At 38.5% G+C, this 11253-nt stretch overlaps 1 protein-coding gene across 1 annotated transcript in view; it reads right to left on the bottom strand.

The window, feature by feature from the left end:
• Positions 1-11253, bottom strand: part of LOC116701449 (CUB and sushi domain-containing protein 3) — a gene marked incomplete at its 5' end in the record, with an annotated part of 211419 nt that overhangs the window by 19437 nt on the left and 180729 nt on the right. The window contains 4 exon segments of the mRNA XM_032535155.1: positions 3037-3210; positions 3770-3955; positions 5264-5437; positions 9349-9522. Of these exon segments, the coding sequence (XP_032391046.1) occupies positions 3037-3210; positions 3770-3955; positions 5264-5437; positions 9349-9522 (708 nt within the window).

The raw sequence follows: 11253 nt of genomic DNA, 5'->3' as shown, positions 1-11253 counted from the left end.
AAACAAATAGAGAAGGGAAAAAAGAAGCAAAACATTATCTAAAGAATAACTTTTATTAATCAACACTGTAAGGTGAACTCAGCAGTGTGAATATTTATTTCCAGTTTTAATATAAAACACATTCTCTGGGTACTCCAAGTATGACATGGCCGTTTACAAATAGTAGTGGACTGCACCCACATGTTTGTTGTATGTTTGCCTTAAGAGTGTGTGTATGTATGCTGATTGGTGGCACTGTGTGTGTATGTGTGTGTGTGAGAGAGAGAGAGAGTGATCTTCCCTCTGCCCTTGCAGAGCTGCTTGGTCAGCAAAGTCTGTCTGACAGAGCACTCTCCTGGGAAAACCCACACAATTTCACACACATTGTCACCCACGTGTACAAGCCAAATATTTCTGGTCACTATTGCCGATTTTTTAAAGGTATACAATTTGCATATGCTTATGTCAGCATATAGTAATGTCAAAACCTCACTTTTGTTTTTGGATAGCTCACATAACACATATTGAACACTTTACAATTTGTTTTACTGAGATTTTAAATTTACTTACACCATTCCCATCCATTATTGACCATTAATTCAAGGTGTGCAACAAAATACTTTGTTTGATAAACAACCACCTTAAAATTTGTCTGCAATGTTTTTGTGATTTTTCCCATGCTTCTGACATGTTTGGACTATTCTTCAAACACCTGAAGGCTTGCTGCTAAATTGAGTTTACTCATTCAGTACTACAGACACATAATGACATTAACATATTTTGTAATGCCTCAGGAGTTCTCAGATGTTACAAAATAAGCTTTTACTGTGTTGTGTCATGATTATTTGTCTATAAAAGCTTGGCAATGTAAGGAAATGGACTATACAACATTAATCATTTTTTCTTCTTCTGAATATTTGTAACCAATCAGCCAGGGCACATACACACATACATCTTCAGAGACACTACCACCCATGCAACTCCCAGTGGATGTTCACACACCTTGTAGCCTCAGGTGTATCTGGTCTCAACAGGGACAACAACCAATCTACCCAAAGTCACTGCAAGTGTGTGTATCTGTCTGAATGTGCGTGCACGTATGTGTGCACGTTTTTGTGGGACAAAGCCTTGTGAAAACTAATCTCTGTCGTTTCCCTCAGGTGACTTTGGAACAACCACTAATCGGTCACTCTCACACACACACACACACACACACACACACACACACACACAAACACCACAACAAACACACACACACACACACACACACACACCTATCTGATGGAAAGATGTTGGCTGTAGTCTGGCTTGGGTAAATTCACAGGTTACTGAGCTGAAGCTCCTTTACCCAGGTTAGCAGACGTTCTCATAAAGCTGGATGAGAAAACTACAAGGCTATAACCTTCACACTCGTCTGATCCAGGGACTTACTGTCGGCTTTTGAGTAGAAAAGAGTGGGAGGACAAATAAAACTGAACATGATGTACTTTCTCATAAAATATGCTGGCCTGCAGGTCTTTCATGTTTCTGAATGCTGACTAATACAATGACACAGCATTTCATTGCTGTGAATTTGAAGCATAGGCCGGAAAAATGCATATTCAATGTGATGGTCTTCCTTATTTTTCTATTTTAATATAATTTTACCCGGCAAAAACTTGATAATAGAATACTTTTTTTGCTTTTGAATCTCAAGTTTTGGGGAGTCAAATCTCAAGTAGGCCAAGGCTCACAGCATCATAAAATACATAAGAGTCCCAAATCCTAATTTTTGTGAAGTGTCAGTTGCCAAATCTGGCAGTAATTGTACAAATGTCTCTATCAAATATGTCTAAACAACTCCCAATTAAGTAAATTGATTTTGAAGCTTTGGGGCTGGACACAGTAAGCACTGTGCCTTGTAGTTTAAAATGGATATACTGTATTATGACCCTGAAATGTGGTAACATAACCAACATTAAATCAGAAATGCCATTTGCTTATCGAGAGTCATGGAGCAGAATTGTAGACCTAGCACTTGAACTTGTATCTCTTTAGGGCTCTGATACAGACCTGCCCGTTAAAAACCATGAATCACTGCTTCGTACACTATTACCCTCCCTCACCCTGCGTTCCCCCCAGGCAATTGCTGTAAATAACAATGAATTCTTAGTCAATTCATCTGGAATGGTGTTTGTTATATAAGCGGCAGCTGGGAGCCTCTCAGTCTGGAGAGCCATAATCATGCCCCCAGCCAGCCCACTGAGAACCACATAAGTGAGACAGTTTGTTTTTTACAGGATGGACGGTAAGGAGGCTTTATGTCTGGAGAGACTATCTAGATCATTAAGTGGTGAGATATACATATGCAGTAGATCCAGCAGGAAGGAAATATGCTTGTGTAAAGCAGTTTAAAGGACAATGACAATGGTGCATCTACGTTACACAATGTTGTCTTAAAATCACTCACCATGGAAAGACAATGCAGCTAATACTAAAGAAAATACCCAAGATACATATAAATAAATGTAAGAATTTCAGGATTTATATTTGTTGAGATTTAAAGAACCTACAGTCATTGCTTCCCCTGTCCATCTTTATTCTTATCCTTCAGTTCACAGTATCCATCAGAACTTAAAAAAGTAATTTGAAAGAATCATCACAAGAATAAAGCCTCAAACTTTCTGAAATCACACCTACAAAAAGTTTGCAACTAGTTGAAATTGGACCACCAGAATGGAAATGCACAAGGCTGAGGGTCTGAAGATTTTTGTGGGTGTAGAATGAGGTTATGCTCCCCAACCCTTTTAATAGACAGATACTGATATATTCTGTTTTCATTCGCCAACCCTACCGTCTATCTTTCCAATCATCCATCCCATTATCCCTTTGACTGAGTGCAAAAGTGTTACGGAAGTGAGCCTGCAGGATGTTAAGCCATGAAGTGCTCCAAACTCTGTTAAGTCTACATGTTTTAGACCTCTCACCTTTCATCTCTATCTTCTATCCATCTATCTGTCCTTCTGATGCCGTGGACTTGTATAAGTCTGTATATTCAATAGCGGTTAAAATGGTTACCAGAGCAGAAGGGCATTGGGGCACTCCACATCCCGTTTAGCTGACAAGTCCTGGATGATTCTCCTTTCAGCTGTCTTCCGCCCAGACAGGAGTATCGTGCTGTTGAACCAAATGTAAACTTATCTCCACTCAGCACACCGTTAGGGGGAGAGCCGGGATGACCACAATCTACAACTAGAGACCAAAAGAGAGAGAGAGAGAGAGAGAGAGAGAGAGAGAGAGAGAGAGAGAGAGAGAGAGACAAAGAGGGATTGTGAGACAAAGGAAGGATAGACAGCTTGTTTCAACTAAACACAGCTTTGTGAGAAGAGCTGCATTGACCTCTGTCATGAACCAGAGGCACAGATTCAGAAAGTAATATGTATGTTTATGATTAGGGATAGTGAGACAGATACAGGAAACAAACATTGCTTTCAGAAATGTATGTCACTCTTAAAATTAATTAAAAAATGGGTTTTAATGTGAGCTATTATCTTTAGCATTTAGAGCTACATATAGTAGAAACTGAGTGTTACTTTCAAGGATAAGGTACACTTAATTTACTGGAATGATAACAAGTCTGCTGTTGCTTTTCACTGTCTGAAATCAAGGACCCATTCTTTGAAACATTACTAAGAATTTTGAGTGGAAAATCTGCCACCATCATCATTATAAACTGCATACAGTCAAAACACTATGGTCTATCCCATTCACTGTCAGGTTAAAAGTAGAGAAAGACAAGGATTAAACTAACCTATACATTCAGGTAGGGGTTTGTCCCACTGTCCAGTAGGTTGACAGGTCAGTACAGGTGATCCAAACAGGTAATAGCCCGGGTTACAGTCGTAGAAAACCACAGTGCCAAAGGTAAAGTTCCCATGCTCTATTTTACTCTGCCGGATGGAGTTAGCTGGGATACCTGGATCAGAGCAATTGACCACTATACACAGAGAGACACAGAGACGGACACACACAAATAGGCACACAAAGAAAGAAAAGCATGTTATTTGATATGAACCAGTGAGGGTCATTTGTCTTCCATCTCCTCCTTTTTTCTAGTGTTTTGCACTGTGGTTACAGCTCTGTAAAATAATATAGGGCATAATAATGAGGTTGTGGTGAAGAAGGAAGAACTAATTAGGGCTAGAGTTTAAAAGGGTCAATGTGGCAAATGTTATGTGATGCTATGATGAAGACAGGTTTGTGTCCTGGGTTGAACATCCATGATGTGCAATGGCTTCATAAGCAGAGTTTATGACATCTGTGGCAGAATGCCCCGACAAAGGGCAACTACACCATAAAACGTTAAGACACGTTAAGAAAAAAGATCCATATTTTGCTGAAAAAAGTAATCTACAGCGATCAGTAGATCCACAAAAAGGGTCAAGCGGTATCCAGCAAGGCCTACGCTCTTCACATTCACCAGCCAGCTCCAAACAGGTGAACGAGGACTCTCCACTTCGCTGTTTAAACAAAGTGGAATAAAACTTATACAAGTCCAAATCTACAGAAACGCGCCATCAATTAGTAAGCTGACAGCACATTTATATCCATGATATTTAGGCAACCTTTGTTGCAATGTTGGCACGGCAAGATTTCCAAACTAGTGCAACTGTAACTTTCATTTTTTGCGTCCTGCATATGCGTCGACAATGGTCTCAGGTGAGAGCTACTTGTCACTTGTAACATAACCCAGAGCCCTGAAAAAATATTTTTTAATAAAGAAGTATATGAAATAAGATGCATTACCTCCCACCATTTAGTTGTTTTCTGTTAATATATTTATAAAATATCTGGTTATGCCAGATGTAATTATTCCCCTAATTTCTGAAACAATGCAATTACCCTTTTTGCTCTCATTACATACAATTTTTAATTTTAAACTATTGATTGGCTCTTCATTCTGTAAACTGGGCAAGATGCCGATAGCTTGTGTACAAATTTGAGAAGGAAGCTACCCTTGTTGCTGTGATTGTTGGAGCAACAATCTCAGCTTGAGATCTCACTGAAGTTAAAAGTTTCCTTTCAGGAAGCTGGCGCCAGGAGAGCCGTAGACTATTAAAGCTACCTCAAAACTTCATAACATTAAATAAAGGAAAAAAAGTGACTGAAATGAAAATGGTAGGGGTAAATGAGTATGGTTGTCATAGGGAAATGCAGAAAGGATAATTGGGGATAAGAGTTGAGGTGGTAGAAAGGTTGGGGATAAATAAGGTTAGGGGTGAATACACTTAACTTTTCTCCCCACCTTTACACGTTGGGGGCGGGTGGCTCCACTGGCGGTTGGCCTGACACTGAGCATGTGCGGGCCCCTCCATTTCGTAACCCCGATGACAAACAAAGCTGACCACATCATTGAGGTTGAAGCCGTTTCCCACAGTACGACCATATATGGGACTTCCAGGATGGCCACAGCTGATTGCTATTGAAAAGACAAAGTGAATCAGGGGTACATTCACCTACAGTGAGATTTCTAATTACTTTAATTATAAACTTAATTTATATAAAAAGTAATTAAGTATGCCTCAAAAGATAAGGCTGGTATATATATATATATATATATATATATATATATATATATAAAAACCCTGTTCACACTATTTTACATCATGTGACTGCAATACAGTAAATTTGACTGGTCATCGCTGAACTTAAAATAACCCCTAACCCTTTTTTTCTGGATCTTTTTTATTTTTTAAAAACTTTATTTGTACATTTCCAGTTATCACCTAAAACAATCGTATTCTCTTTTTTAAAAATAACCCCAGACCAAACCCCAAATCAAATGTGGATATTTTTTTGTACTCATATCCAGCAATGCTAAAGTAATTCAGCAGCCAATTCCCCATTTTTGCAGCTAACCACTGATGTGATTTAAATGTAACCTTATTTTGTAAATGTTTTGGCTTTTCATAACCATCTAATTTTCTCATGAAAAGTTTTCTTCTTGATATGAAAGCCACACAAACATATGATCTAAAGCCGACATGGAAATCAGAGGCTGTGTAGTTCTCTGTCGAAAAAAACAACCAGAAGCTTTGGGCCAAATAGATATTGCTTTTCTAGAGAAATTCATAAATATTTATGAGAATATCAGATAATCTAGAAGACATAACTGGTATCTCCATTTAGGTTAATTATTTTGGAAATATTAGGCCTTAACATCTTCTGTGTTAGCATTGAGTGTCCTCTGTTTGCCATTGTTCGTAATTATTCATCCTGTTAACTTCACTCACTGGAGCTACTTAGAAGTCTGTGTGTGTCCCTTATCCTTGTATTGCTGACAACAGTGTTTTGATGTTTGTGTAAACAGAAAGTTTACAGTTACTACTAGCCACTCTCTCATCTGATTCTCAAACTGTCCCCTTTAAATGTATCGGTTCAGAGAGATGAGAGGGGTTTGACCAAATGCAAAGAAAATAGGAAATATACAGACTAAGTGTGTGGAAAGGTGAACAGGGAAAAGAAGTAAGCCAAAGAATAGAGCAGAAAAGAGGGAACTAGATCAGGAAGAGAGAATATGATAGAGAGAAGAAGACAACAGATACAAATGTATCTGACACTGTCAGCATACCCCACCCACACCCACACACACAATCACAGTCTCATCATCATTCTGTGTTTGTGTCTCTAAACAAGAGCCTCTCATCTCCATAATTACAGTATAATTTCGCTGTAAAATGATTTCCCTCAATAACTCCTGCATGAATAACCTCAATAAAAACAGCATAGCACAGAAACAGCAGACACACAGATGGATACACAAACTATTCTAAACACATAGACACAGATGCATGTTATTCCTAAACACACATACATACACTAAAACATACTATCCAATTTAACTTATTTTTGTTTTAAAGGTTATAGTAAAAAACAATTTTGTATAGTAAATAAACTCCCTATCATGCCTCTGGTATTTCAGAAATATGGACACTACGTCACCACCTCCCTCTTTTAAACATTGTTCTAATTTAGCAAATAAACAGGCTGTCTCCTGTGGGAAAAGGCGCCTGTAATTGGCTTAAGATGGCACTCATCATCGCCACCTTAACGTTACCCAGTTGCTGCCTACGAACATTCAGGATGCTCAAAGCAAGTAACCAATTTTAGAAGATTTTCACAAAAGCCTGGACATGTCAGGGCCGTCTGCTTTATCCTCAAGCCTAGCTATTTATCTCATCCAGGCCATACTGGCAGTTAGGCCCTCTGGCCCTTCATATAAGACTGCTGATGTTACTCTGCAGAACCTCAGGACTATTGAGAGAATACATCAAGAAAAGGATTATTTCTCAAAATACAACCCGTATGCTGAAACACTCTTAAACAAAAGGTTTAAGGTTTAAAGTTTAATTTGGACTTTTCTACTCTTAAATGAAATTTAAGTGGGGTTTATCAACTCTAGCAGAAAATCTCACAGAGGCGTTGTTAGACCTGGGCCTGCCTGGCTACATGAATAGCCCGGGATCTAGTAATGGATCTCCTGCTCTCTCTTTCTCTCTCTCTTATTTTTTTTACAAAAATAAGTATAATAGAATAAAAACACCCCAGAATGGCACATGCAAATTAAGAAAACAATTATTTTCCAAGGCACTCATGTTTTCAATTTTTTTGTAGAACTGTAAAGACTAAAAAAAACTGTAACTTTGTCCAGTTTTGTTTTTGAGGCGGATAGAGCTACGTCTCTACGTAAAGGAAAACTGTGAAAGGTGTACATTTCAGAGGAATCATAGCCAAATCAGTCTAACACATTGGTGAAGTTTAGGAGCGCAATACTTATGACTTTGTTTGAAGTTCCCATGACGTGAGGTTTACAGTACATGGTTCAGGCTCAAACACACAGAGCTTTGAAGCAGACCGGTTTTCCACCTCCGATGTACAGCATGGCGTACAGTAAATTTCCTAAACGTTGTCTCATTCAGAGACCAGAGTCTTAAACGAGGCTCTGTGTCTGTCAGAAGGTCAGCAGAGCAAATGCCAAATGTCAGAGAACACTGATGGGATAAGTTATATTTTGAATGTGTAAAACGTTTTGAACATGAGCAGAAATCTTGCTCAAACAAACCTGCTATTAGCGTCCAGAGGTTTATTAATTCATTAAAATGAATTAATGTAGGTCTATCATTGAGGTGAATAATTGTTGTATGCACATTTAGGGAGGTTAAGTCCCCCAACACAAGATGCAAAAGAGGAGGGATGAGTAAATTATGCCTAGGCTACCTGTGTGCTGACTCAGATAAAATTAGAAAAGTTGATCTACAGGAGAATAAATAGTTGAAAGCAATACAGAATGCCTGAGACCCTTATTGAAATATATACCATTATGTTTTTATATTTGGATTGGAATCTGTTTCCCTTTACATAAAGATATTTCCAGCATAAATTGATAAAGAAAAAGTATAAATAGGGTCTGGAGGAGGACCGCCAGAATCCCCGCATCATGAGTCACTAAACAAATCTGGAAACAAAAGTTTGGACTTTGGGTTGTTATGATTAAGTCAAATGTTGATGCCATCTAACTAACATCTACAAATTAGGCAACTAAAATGAACATACACTGGCTAGCAACAAGCTGGGCAATCCAATCGTCGTTTTGGATTGCATTTAGTTTATTTAAATAGGTCCAGGCTAAGCCCCGAACTTCCTCAAAGAATTTTTTTTACAGTTACAAAGACACCTTTCCTCTTTTGGCTGACTACAAATATATCAAACAGTAAATCTTAATTTGGCAGACATAAGGCTCTTTTTTATTAGTATGCCTCCAAGGTGATTTGTTAGATGTATGATATTGATTATTCAATTCAAAAGAAAATGCTGAGCACGTTTTCAAAAGGTTTGTAAGGAGTTCCATTTCTCTATTTGTAATATGGCATATGGTGGAAGATATCGAAACATTTCAAATCATTCAAGCTTCCTCTGGATACACTTTGGCCTCAAACATTTGAGAGCAATTTCTGTTCATACTCTGCATGCACACAAATGTATATAAATCTCAAAAAAACTGTCCATTTGATCATGTTTCTGCAAAATAAACATATCATGCTACTGAAAAAGCAGATCCGCAGTTATAACATGTGAGATGCGGTTTCAAAGCTAGTTAGCGTGAATTAGTGTGCACAGCTGTGGGTGTATTTACACAGGGTTTGGGCCATCCTGCTTCTACAGTATGCAGAGTATGTGTAAGGAATAATGCAGTCTGTATGTGGGTATTTGTATCTGGTGAAACGACAGGCAGTCTTCCATACAATAAGTAAATGTGGAGGGTGGGTTTTACTTTGTTCGTTAAGGTGAATCTTCAGTGAGAGGTAATGTGTGCTTGTGTGTTTTTCTTACATATACAGACAGGCAGCTGTCCAGACCACTGGTTGTCTTGGAGACAGATTCTAACCGATGAGCCTATTAGTCGAAAGCCAGGCAGACACTGATACACCACAGTGTCACGGTAACCAAAGTTCTCCCCAATGACCTGGCCGTTCACAATGCCTTCTGGGATTCCACAGTGACCAGCTGAAAGACAGACACAGAAACAAAGGACTCAGACTATAGGTAACACTGTCCTGGAACTTTCTTTAGTAATGTCACTATGAAGATGCTATTGTTGTTGCATTGACTTTTTGTTCTTTCATGACTACTTTAAGTACCTATACCTATGTTGTATCTATAACTACGTTTCTCTATTACTCCAGGCCTTGGCACTCCTATACCTAGCTCAGAAACAGACCAATGGACATAATCAAAAAACAGTATTAACCCTGCAGGTTTAATCTAATTATGATTTTTAAACATACTTCCTGTGTCTTTTGTCTTTTTATTTACTTGCTTTTACTTACTTTTGTCTGGACCAATAGCGAGTTGTTCTGCAAATATTTTAATATCATGTTATACCTTACAGTGTTATTGTTTCCATGAGATGCATTCACTGGGTTATTTTCAGGGATACAGAGACAACATCAGCACCACAGTAATGTTTTAATCAAACCTTGAGGGTTGAACATCCTCCTTGGCTTGGGTGACAGTTTTTTGCCTCAATATGGGACGTTAAAATGATCAACAACTGTTGAAACCGTTTGCAAACCTGTAAAAGTAGGCAATTGTAGCTTGAAATCTGGTTTATCCTGTCGATGAGACGTGTGATTCTGAGCAAATGCACACCATGGAACATCAACGCTGGAGCACAACAATCATTTTTATCTTTACAAAATAATAGACGCTCTGTCACAAAAGGGATCACCTGTCATTTACGGTGAAGGCTCAGCTGGTCACAACATTTTCACAGCTGTGTTACTGTTCTTTGCAATACCTTTAAAAGCCTCTGCGCTTCAAATAGAGATTTATCTGTGCTTTTAAATCATCAGACTTTACCTAGTAACAGCTAACCAAACAAAAAGAAAGAGTTTACTCCCTCATCAGATTCTTCCCAGAGGTCTGATTGATGCACAGTGCTAATGCAAAAAAAGTTGGAGTAAATGTGTATGTGCTGTTCTCAGAGAGTTTGGATTGAGTATTGATTTCATTGTTTACAGTAGATACAAACGACACTGTGTTCCTTACGTCAGCAAATGTTAACAATGTCAAAAACGGCCAGGGAAGTGGGAGAAAACGAGAAGAGAAAAGGTTGCCTGATATCACCTATATCATTTTACATCGTCTTTGAAGTGTTGATTACTGTTAAGTTAAAGGGCATTACTCAAGTGAGTCACACTTTATTTTCCTGAACAGGAAAGGGATAATAAGACAAGTCGAATGAGAATGTTGTACATAGCACTTTCTGGGGCTCAATCTATTTATTTTGTGACAGAATCATGCTTCCTCATCAGTCTAGGTTAAGTTTCACTGAACTTTTCCCTTATAAATTGCATCTCATATCCCCCTCAGCCTGTGAAGTATTCTGGGAATTGCTTTTTCTACTGGGGCTTCATGGAGAAGTGACAGCACCATTTCACAACATCTGTTACCTCTGGCTGGCACACTGACAGAAGAAAGTAGCTGTTTTTTCTGACTTATATAAAAAAAGAACATTCAAATTGAATTTAGTGAGTGCACAGCAGAAGACGAGGATGAGGCCAGAGGGGAGCAGCTGTGTAGCGGGACCAGAGGTGCAGGGCACATACAGTGCCTTCCTTTGATACCTATCCTCACTAGACTGACTTGAAAAATCACAGCGTTCATACTTTTTTTCTAATGGTCAATGTTTCAGTGTATGTGTGTGTGTGTGTGTGTGTGTGTGTGTGTGTGTGT

This window comes from Etheostoma spectabile, chromosome 14, assembly GCF_008692095.1.
Source record: "Etheostoma spectabile isolate EspeVRDwgs_2016 chromosome 14, UIUC_Espe_1.0, whole genome shotgun sequence".
In the NCBI taxonomy this organism is placed as follows: domain Eukaryota; kingdom Metazoa; phylum Chordata; class Actinopteri; order Perciformes; family Percidae; genus Etheostoma; species Etheostoma spectabile.
This window is presented reverse-complemented; position numbering and strand designations above follow the sequence as displayed.